A 10,741-nucleotide genomic window follows, 5' to 3' on the forward strand; every position below is an offset into this window, starting at 1 on the left:
CGATTGCGCTATCAAGTGTTGAAATTATGTCGTCAACATTTTTTCAGATCTTGCGTGCGACACCTTCTTGCGTTCAACATAAAATGTCACTACCTTATCGAGTTTAATGGGTAAAACTAACTATTTGTTGTCTTAGTTTAATCTTCTTAATTAAAAGCGTAATAAAACCGAACTTCTAAGATGAATTTTAATTGAGATTAGCGAAAGAGCGGGCACGCAAGTCGACCTTAAAGTAAAAGAATGATAACACGAGCGTTTGTCGTGTTGTCTTGCGTGCAACACATTGTCCAAAAAGGAAAATGTATATTTTTCTCAGACGTTTTTTAAGTTGAAACCTTGAAACTTCACACACATTTGGGGTTTAATCGCCCCCATGCATGGTAAAAGTCTTGTTGACCCTTGTCAGATTTCAAGGTCACGGCTGGGTCACATGTGGTTCAGAAAACGGATGAAACATATTTTTTCAGAGATTTTTGAAGCTAGAACCTTCAAACTTCAAACAACGCTTTTGCTTAATGATTGTTCAACATGGAGAATTCAAGGTTGATCCTTGAGAAATGTGAAGGTCATAGCAGGGTCTCGTGTGGGTAAAAAAAAAAACATAACCTTTTTCTCAGAGTTTTTCAAAGCAAGAACCTTGAAAGTTCACATTTTTGGGCTTAATAGCCCCCATACACGGTTAAAGTCTTGTTGACCTTTGTCGAATCTCAAGGTCACATGGGCAAATCAAAAACACGAAAATGCATCATTATCTCAGTTTTTTTTAAAGGGAGAGCCTTCAAACATCACACAACTCTCAACTCCGACTTAAAGAAGTTAAGGTAGATCCTTGTCACATGTCAAGGTCACAGAAAGGTCTCGTACGGGTAAAACAAACAAAACAAACAGATAATATTCATTTTTTCAGCTTTGTTGTTAGCTAGAATAGAGGCACATGCCACCATTCCATTCAACATGACTCATAGAAATGTATGATGTATGACGTAATTGCATTGTGTGTAATGACGCGGCTGCCTCTGTAGTTATTCCAGCCTTTGAAGAAATGGCGTTTTTCCTTGCTTGGACACATTTTTCCTTTTCTTGGATGTTTCAGGAGTTTGGGTGAGTTTGGTGTATATGGTTGAACACAATTTAAAATTTGCATAAAAGTGTATTAAAATAAACAGTGGTAGCCAGTCTCATCTGTTGTGTCGACAATTTAATCTCTTTTGTGTGACCTCAACTTGACCCCTCTGAATGCTCTCAATCATGGAAATTGACCACACTTTGATTATAACCAAACAACATCAAAACTTTGGAATGTGTGAAGTTTCAAAGGTGTTGCTTAAAAGGCGTTCGTGAAAATGACAATTGTATGTGTCTGACTTCAATGCGACCCCGCTGCGACCTTGACGTTTGATTTTATCAACCAGACTTTCATCATGTGTGAATGACTTCAAACACTATAAAACTAGTTGAAGAAATTGACAATTTTTCAAAGTTTAAGCCAGATGGCACTGCTGTGACCTTGAAATTTGACAAACATTAACCAGGCGGTCACCTTTTTTAGAAAATATCCTTAAAGGATCTTTAACCTTACTGTGACCTTGGAATTTGATGAGGTTTAATTTAACTTGCGTAGTGTGCCAAGTTTCAAGGCCCTAGCTTCAAAAACATATGAGAAAACCTCATTGAAAAATGTATATGTTTGACCTCAACGCGACCCTGCTGTGACCTTGACTTTTTCAACCAGACTTTAATCGTGTGTGAACATTATACACTAGAACTGTGTGTATTTTCAAAGCTCGTGCTATAAACGCGCTGAATAAATTGAAAATATTCCACATTTGGACCAGATGTGACCCCGCTGTGACCTTGAACTTTGACAAAGATTAACAAGCAGGTCACTTTTAATGAGGTTTTATAAAAATGCTGAAAGTATGTGAAGTATGTAAAGTCTAACTGATCTAGTATTAAAACATGTAAGACGTGACAACGACAATTTTCCAGTTTGCAAAGGAAATTTAACCTCGCTGTGACCTTGAAATTCAATGTTGTTTAGTGTGATGTGCACCATACCTGGAGGTCATTATACTTTGGTTGTGTGCCAAGTTTCAAAGCCCTAGCTTTAAAAACGTGCGAGATAACCTTAATGCTATGACTCAGTGCCGTTTTGAATGATATAACGAACAAAATTATCGTTATTTGTAAAATCATTTGGGTAAATTTATCTTTTCTTTTCGTAATTGGGTTCCAGCATCTGTTGTCTTAACAAAAATCACAATATCAGTCGTGTTTGTCAACTTTTATTTTTTAGCCCCTTTGTCCGCTTTTCGTGCGCACCTTTTGGCACTTAGTCATATAGATATACATATATATATATACGGCTTCTGTGTGTGTGTGTGTGTTTGTGTGTGTGTGTTTGTGTGTGTGTGTGGGCAACACCTGTGGATTGTAGAGTTCTGTTTGTGATGGGGTCTGGCGGCTTTTGTCTGTCTGTACAATTACGCCGGAAAACTCGGAGAGAGAGACTCGCCCGCTTCCCTCTTTGCTTGCTCTGTCTGTATGTTCTGGCATTTGAGAAGCCATAACAGATAATATAGGGCTTAGAAATAAGCTCTAAAATTCTCAATCCCGTTTGACAGGACTTCGCCTTCAAAGGTGATTGTGGTGAACCGCCACGCTGTCTGTCTCTGTCTCGCGATTCACCCCGGCGAAGCCGGGTATTCCTCTAGTTTAATGATGTATGACTTCTGGGACCAGTCAGACACCGAAGTTGGTGCACACAACCTCCATGGTGGGTACTTTCATCTGGGGGATTCATTGTGGTTGGTGTTGTACTTATTTAATGTTGAATGAAAAAAGAGAATGGATGAAATGGAAACGCACAATCTTCATGATGTGTGCCGTACTCTCTAGGTTCTTTGTTGTTGTTGGTGTTGTAATCAGTAAATGATGATAGATAAATTGATGTACACAATCTTGACGGTTCCATTTTTTTTCCGTCATACCTTTTCCTGTGAATACAGTTTTGATTTATTTGCTTGCAGGCTTCTTTAAACACCTGGACAACCGCAACGGTCCTCTGTCCCTGCACAGCGGCATGAAGCACCTGGTCACCTACGCTAACGCTGCCCTCAAGGAGCTGACCTCGTCTTAGCCTCGGCCCCCCTCTCCCCCATCTCCCCCCTACCCCCTCCCCACTGGGTTGACTGTATACACAACCCCCAGTACTGCCATATAGTTGTGAGCATTCCTGTGTGACTGGATCAAAGTCGAGATGCTGAGAAAGGAAAAGGGCGCAAGCGGTCCTGGCTTCGGCCTGCTGCAGACTCGGAGCTGAGTGCACGATGAAGAGCCTGGGACCGGTCGCAGGATGGCTGTGATGCCTTGAGAGTGAGTGCAATAGAGCAGGGTAAAGCGGCGTTACCCTGAAGTGATGTCTTGTGAGCGTACGCGTTGTAACGTACGCCAATGTGAGCGGTGTAACGTGCGCCAGTGCTCCTTCTACATTACAGTGTGTTTTTGAATGGCGTCGGATTTTGTGCCTCTACTGCTGTTCATCATTTGGACCACAGGATTGTTACGTTTCTAGAGACAGCGACTGTGTGCTTGCCTACAGCGACAGTGAGCTTGTCTCCATTACATGTCAGTACGAGATCTTCCTGTGCCTGAGGCTTTGGCGGCGTGTGAAGTTTTCTTCTCTGTGTGTGCAAGACTGGTTGTGAGGAGAGTGATTATAAGGGAACTTCCATGGTAGTTCACGTGATTCATATGAGGACAAGGGTGACTTACAGATATAATTTAAAACTTGAAAGATGCTTCTGGAAAGCAGACTGAGGTCACAAAGTGAAACGGAAAACGTCACAGACTTTGTTGAAAAATGGAATGGTATTTGTGTGCAAGTTTTGGGGTCATTATGTTTGTGATATGTTTGCATGGAAGCCTGGGGTAACATGTTGAACGTCTCCAAAGCGCAGGGCAGAAACCACTTATATCCTCAGCCAGTGTTTTCATGAGATCATGTCAGTGCTACTCAGTACAGCTGTTGAGGGACAGAATGATAGTCATGAATAATTTTTCTTTCTTTCTTTTTGTTACATTTTTGTCCAGGTTTGCACCATGTCTGTGACTAGCTTTCCTTTTTGTTTGATTCTGAAGAATACATTTATTTCCAAAGGAAATCTGATTTGAAGTGTTGTTTGTTTTTTCTTCAAGGTGAAGAATACTACTTGTACACCACATCAGTTATTAATGCGATTACATTTATTTTAATGGTTTGATTTGTCCAATGGCTACTTAATTGTTTTTATGTGATAGGAGGCTGTCTACTGCGTGATAAGTTCGATCTAGATAATGTCACAAAACTCCTTCAGATTATTGACCATTTATTTATTTATTTATTGGTTGATTTACCAAGGAAACGCACAGAAAAAGAAAGTGAATGTGTGTCAAGTAGGATTGCATCATTTAACTTATTGATCTATTTATTTGAATCATATAATTACACTATAAACGGTAAAAATCTACAATCAAATTTCAATATTTACATGATTAAGCTTTTATTTAACTTTCATGAATTGAATTGTCAAAGAAGGTTATCTAAAACTGGACACGACATTATTCCGAAGAATGATGAATTGTTGGCTTTTTTCTCTGAATGTTGATCGACTTGATGTCAATTTTGATCTGATCTGTTTTTGTTTGTAGAGAAACAGAATACGTATTCTGCTAATTTATTTAGTTTGAGAATCAGATGGGAAGAGTCCTGTTGCATCACAGGAATGGCAAAGTGAAAAGATCTATGGAGACTGAGAATCTGCCAGAAAGTTGTCTTGGCGTATTTGGGGGCTTTGTTTGTTATTTGGGGCAGTTGAAAATGGCTTCTTTCTCCTTTTTTGTTTTTACCAGGTATGTGTGAGTTCATGGTTATGTATATATATTGCCTCTGATTCACTTGAATTGAAATGGGAAGCAATATTGTGACAGGAATCAGTTTGACCTGTGAGTGGTGTGTCAATCATGAAGCTTCCATTATCTCTGCCATATATTATTGTTTTTTTCTGCATTCTGTTGCGTTTGCTGGAAAATTGCTGGCCACTGAAGTAATGACCCGAATTGTATCGCTCACTGCGTGTAAGATAAGGATGTAAGGCATGGGGTTACTATTGATTTTTATATGCATTAGATAATAACTTTGCTGTTGGTGCATCTGTACCTTGCATGGTGTCGTCAGTGTTCCCTCGGCCAGTTCAGCAACTTGAAATGTTAGACGATAACTCCATTAGCAGAATTGCAACAGGTGTACCATTTCAAGGTATCAAAGACAACGTAGGAGAAAATGCGTTGGTTAAATTGTCTGTAGAGTTTTCTAAGTGATTATCGCTGGTTTAATTGTCAGTAGAGTTTTTGAAGTGATTATCGCTGGTTAAATTGTCAGTAGAGTTTTCTAAGTGATTATCGTTTGTTAAATTGTCAGTAGAGTTTTCTAAGTGATTATCATTTGTTGAATTGTCAGTAGAATTTTTTAAGTGATTATCGTTGGTTACATTTTCAGTAGAATTTTCTGAGTGATTATCGCTGTTTGTTCTTCCCATATTAACACAAAGACACTGTAAAATAGTGCATAAGCTTTAAACGTGAGAGAAGAAAGATGGTTAGAAATACGACCAAAACCTAATGGACAAGTTCAGAGGTTTGACTGTGTTATAAACTGAAGCTGTGATGAGCACAATGAACTGGTGTTTATGGTTTTTTTCACTTCCAATTTGCAAATATGCTCATACATTCTGTGAGCGTGTTCAAGGCCACTGCAGTAGAAAGCCTGCACAATTGTAAATCAGGCTGCAAAGTGTCATTTACAAACAAACATGCAAATATTTTTATTCATTTCGGTCAGTGCAGAAATTGTCAAGTGAAACAAATACCTTTCCAAATTGATGTAAATATAGTACTTGTAGAACAGTAATGTTTTGTGAACAAATGTCTTGAGATAACAGAAAATAAAACTTTGCATGCTCTCTGCTGATCCTAAAATGTTTTCACGTCGTTATTGAAATGCAAATCTTGCCCCTAAGTAAATACTATAGGCATGGGAGAAAAGAAAATGTTCTTAAGTAGGCAAGTTAACAGGGTTGGGAATAGTTTCACACGCCTCAGTATGTTATTCAATATGATCAACAAGTTGTATGGGCTTAACAGCTAGCCATAACATTGACAATTACATAAAGTAGCTGTTATTTCTTATTCTCTGCCTTCTGCTCGTTCGATACTTTCCTGTTGTACGGAAAAAGTTTCATGACCGCTAAAGATCCATCTGTTTGGCTACTATAATCGTATACTACTTCTGACCCATGATACAGTTGAACAGGCACATTAAAAATCCTTTCATGATTGTTAGCGTCCATTGTATTCACATATTTCGTTCAGCCACATGTTATTTCTTGATTATTGATGTGAATGTATATCAGGAGCAAATGTTAAAAAAGGTGTTATTAAAACATACAGAGTACAGTCAGATTACAGAATCATTTTGAGTCAAAAGTAACTTTTGAAACGGCTCTCTACACACACACACACACACATCCAATGACCATATCGTAAACCCTTTCCACCCCCAATTGAAAACCTTTTTTGAGGAATTTCCACAAATGCTGTTCAGTAGCTTACACTCAAAATCGTGTTGATGTATTTCGCTCAGCCTAAGAAGGCTTTTTGACATGGAAAGTTGAACCAGCAGAAAAGAAAGATCTGTGCGGAAATGTTTCTAAAATCTACTGTTTTCAGTCTGTGATGTCACTGCTATTACACATGAGTGGATGTGTGAAAGTGATGGGAATAAAACCATACTAGCATTGTCTTCCATTCTAAAAAGTTTGTTAAGTACGGGACAGTTAGTTCTAGTTCTACACAAGAACAGATCAAGGGTATTCTTTTCCCAGCTCAGCATATACTAGAATACAACCTTAAAAGTTTGTTAAGTACGGGACAGTTAGTTCTAGTTCTACACAAGAACAGATCAAGGGTATTCTTTTCCCAGCTCAGCGTATACTAGAATACAACCTTAAAAAGTTTGGAGTTAATAAGTCAAATGTATTATCATTTTACTGAGAAAATAATTTAAGTTAAACATATTACACTTTTTCAGACATGCCCCCACAAATAACAATATGATTTTTTTTTTAATTCAAGTATAACATTTTGGGGGGTTCAGCCTGAACTAATGCTTGCTTACAGTGTTATGGCACACTCATTTTAAGGGGAGAGGTGGCACGAAAAATTTCTACTGGATGTTTGCACTTTTTCTTGCAATATTTGTACGTATTATCAAGCAAAAACACATAAAAAGACTCATTTGTGCAAAAAAATTGCCTGAGGGTCTTTTTATGGGTAAAAACGCTCGATTTTTGACAAAAAAACATGAAACGGTCTATTCAGCTCTAGCGTGATATTTTAGAAATTTCTCAAGCTAACAACCTCATATTTGTTGTTATGAACTCACAAGTAGCGTTTCTCAGTAGTTACAGAGCATTTTTGTGAGTATCAGCCTTAGTTTCCATAAAATAAAAAAAAATTGGCCGACATTATATTTTCGCATGAAAATGCTATGTCAGGCTTTTATTCTAATTCATAAAAAACAAAAAACATAATTTTTTTGAAAAAGCGCTCCTGTAACTACGGGGCGAATTCATTTACAATGATTGGGGTGAAAAAATTGGTAGTCTACCACAAGTAGATGAGAAGTGAAGACCTTCGTCGCGTGGTTACCGTCCTTGAAAATCATATTCTGAGAAAATGGTGATTGAAAGTTTGTGAAATGTTTCTGTAAAAAAGATGAAGACAGATGGCCAAATAAAGATGATATGAGTGCTCCTGTATTGTTCACGGACTTCTTGAAATGGTTCAGTTACTTATTCTCCCCCGTCTCCCATCAGTCCAGCTCCGTACACCTCCCCCTCCTGGTCTTCTTGCTGCTCCAGCTGGCGTTGACGACCCGCACATCTTGCCCTACGGGCTGCCACAGCGGCCACAGCTGTTGCTTTCTCTGCTTTCTGAATCCTAACCTTGTCTTTCTTGGCCAAAGCAGCCTCCATGAGATCAGTTATTGGCAAGCTCATGTGGTCCATGACCTGTGCCAGTGCAAAGTTGCCTCTGTTGAACTTCGCAACAGCCTCAGCGGTGGCTGCTTCCACCCGGCCTTTCCCAACAAAGATTTCTTTGGGGCAGTGTCCCCACATGACATTGTGCAGAGACTCGTTACTGTTCTGGGTTTTGCCATGGGCCACGCGCTTGAGAAGAATGGGATTGGTCATTCTTCTGTAGATGGGCAGAACAGCATGCGAGACTTCCCTGGACAAGGCGGTGCCGTTGTGCTCTGCGTGTGGAGGTGGTGGTTGCTCTTCTGCCCTGGCTCTTTGAAAAAAGCACCATGAGGCTGGCCCAGCTGGACATCTGTCATGGTGAGGGTCCTCGTCCGTTGAAGTTACATGGAAGAAAGTGGCCCAGATCGCCTGCTCCATGGCTCGCTGATCTTCAAGGTTGTTGAGGATCGCGCTACGGAAGTAGTTTTGCAAGCGTTGGCACTTTTCCTTTGTTAGTCGCCCCTCCCCTCTTCCACCAAGCCTTTCATCCTTTGCTGCCTTGCGGAGAGCTGTGCCCATTCTCTTGGGGAGGTGGTTGATACATTCCAGCTTGGTGATGGGACGTGTGGGACCGTAGGGCTGAGCTGCAGCCACAGCATTGAAAGCCGTAGAATCTCCGTCCGACAGCATAGTTCTGTACCTGAGGTTGTGACGCTCAACAGACCTGCAGCACAGTAAAAATCAGAAAACCCATTGTGTAGGCAAGCAAATTGTGCACCTCTACTTGCAGAACACAATTTATGAGTTCAGGATTTGCTTATAAAGTTATAAAGGGGGGGGGGGGGGGGGGTGTTGTGTTACAAAATATTTTCACAGTAGTATTGTTTTGTTCTTGTTTTGTTATAAAAGGCTATAAATGAACTTTGTTATTGTCACTAATTCATAATCGAATCTTCGTGCACTCTCTCTCTCTCTCTCTCTCTGTTCTGAACTTCAAAAATTAAAAGATAGGCTATGGTGGGGGTATACAGATTATATTCTTACCTTCCCCATAACTCCAACGCTGCATCCCTCTCCATAGACTTTGCAGATCCCTGGTGGTTGATGCTGCACTCAGCCCGGTGTTGCTGCTCCCATCGCAGTTGTTGGGCAGGGGTCATCTCCTCCAATTTCTCCTTATTCATGGCACATGTGTGGCAGTAGGTGGATTTTACAGAGAAGTCGAGCACCAACCCAGTGAGAACGTCAACCACCACTCCTACACCATAATGTGATGAAAAACCCCTTTTATGCCAGGTGCCATCAAAGGCAACATCTACCCAAAGAATACCGTCATCTTCTTCCCAGGCAGCGTCTTCATCCTCTTCGTCAAACTGGACATCTGCTCTACCTTGAGGAAAGGTCTGCCTGTATGCAACATTTACATGCTCAACAGTTTCCACCAGTGTGACATTTGTTACGGCCAAGATGCTGGCATTGACCTTTTTATCAATTCTTTGATATGAGCTTTTGTTCATCACGGGCATGCCAAACACTGTGCACAGCTTTTCCACACTTGAGTACCCACTGCCAATCTCATGCGAGTATAGGACAATCTGTTTGTTCACGTCAAAGGGAACATTCTTCATGTGGTTGCGGTTGCTCTCTCTAGGTGAAGAAAATTCTGACCGTCTGTACTGGCAGCTGTCACAGCAAAGTGCTAACTCTTGGGACAAGCCCATGGATTCTCCAACGCGTATCGTTAAATGTCCTGCTTCGCATTCCGGGCACTTCACATCCGATAATAGCGAGTTGAGCTGACCACACTCAACGATACACCATGTACGTTTCGGTTCAGCAGGCACATCGGCTGGCACTTGTGCGTTCTGCAAGTCATCGGCACCACTGAATCTTCTTAGCTTCTTCGCAGAGGCTGAAGCACCCTCTATTTCCTGCTGGTTGTCGTGTATATCGCACAACACTGGCCGAGGTTCGACTTGAAGTCGATGAGAAAAATGTGCATCACCTCCACCATCCAAAACGACACACTCCGCTGCGCCAACTTCGCGGGGCGCGTTTTCATCGCCCGTGGACTTTTCTTGTTCGGCTATTCGAGCTAATGCAAGCTGCTTCTTCCTCTTGCCCGATGCCTGCCCCACAAACCTCTTTCTATCGTTGAATTTTGCAGTGAACATTGCTGGCCGACTGATAGACGGTAGTGTAATTCGATCGACAAACCGATGTTGTGTTTACAGCGGATAAGGCTTGTTGCGCATGCGCCAGTAGCCATGGTAAGTTACAATGACCAACCAGAGAAGAGCTCTCATAGATCGACGGTCAATCTTGCAAATCCGGGAATTCCTGTCGCGGATAGTATGCTTGTGCTCTGACAGTTGAGCGAAAATAACGGGCTATTTTGGGGTATTGTTGACGTCACCAGCAAACAGGAATTCCCGATGGATCGTGTCGAGTGCAACGAGTTTGTCTTCTTGGAAGAAAAGTGGCTGTTTCAAGCCCTTGAAAACATCGATTTTTCAGCAAGTTTTCTGACTTTTATCACTCATGCATGTGCACTCACTTTGAAATTCATCACTTTATTGCAAAAAATACGATACAATTGACAAAATAAACATGACACAATGAATCTAGGGTGTTCAAAGTACCTAATATTGCAGGAAACCCAAAACACATTTTGGAAGGAT

General features: G+C 40.8%; 2 protein-coding genes across 2 annotated transcripts in view; one reads left to right on the plus strand and one right to left on the minus strand.

Moving 5' to 3' along the window:
- LOC138968806 (AF4/FMR2 family member 1-like) overlaps window positions 1-7,851 on the plus strand; it is an 84,066-nt gene extending 76,215 nt beyond the window's left edge. Inside the window, exon 20 of the mRNA XM_070341450.1 lies at window positions 3,030-7,851. Coding sequence (XP_070197551.1) covers window positions 3,030-3,139 — 110 coding nt within the window. The 3' untranslated portion in view covers window positions 3,140-7,851. The remainder of the gene's footprint in view (window positions 1-3,029) is intronic.
- On the minus strand, window positions 7,260-10,410 carry LOC138968811 (uncharacterized). The gene is made up of 2 exons (XM_070341458.1): window positions 9,105-10,410; window positions 7,260-8,784 (listed from the first exon to the last, which is right to left on the minus strand). Exons 1-2 carry the CDS (start codon window positions 10,232-10,234, stop codon window positions 7,890-7,892), a joined length of 2,025 nt encoding a protein of 674 aa, XP_070197559.1. The 5' UTR covers window positions 10,235-10,410; the 3' UTR covers window positions 7,260-7,889.
- Window positions 10,411-10,741: the final 331 nt, after the last annotated feature.

Source organism: Littorina saxatilis, linkage group LG6 (genome assembly GCF_037325665.1).
Source record: "Littorina saxatilis isolate snail1 linkage group LG6, US_GU_Lsax_2.0, whole genome shotgun sequence".
NCBI lineage: Eukaryota > Metazoa > Mollusca > Gastropoda > Littorinimorpha > Littorinidae > Littorina > Littorina saxatilis.

What these genes read in the sequence shown, in the direction of transcription:
- LOC138968811 (XM_070341458.1), bottom strand. Translation starts at nt 10,234, where the DNA reads ATGTTCACTGCAAAATTCAACGATAGAAAGAGGTTTGTGGGGCAGGCA. An exon ending in GCGTTGGAGTTATGGGGAAG is followed by an intron (nt 8,785 to 9,104) that starts GTAAGAATATAA and finishes ACTGTGCTGCAG; the next exon opens with GTCTGTTGAGCGTCACAACC.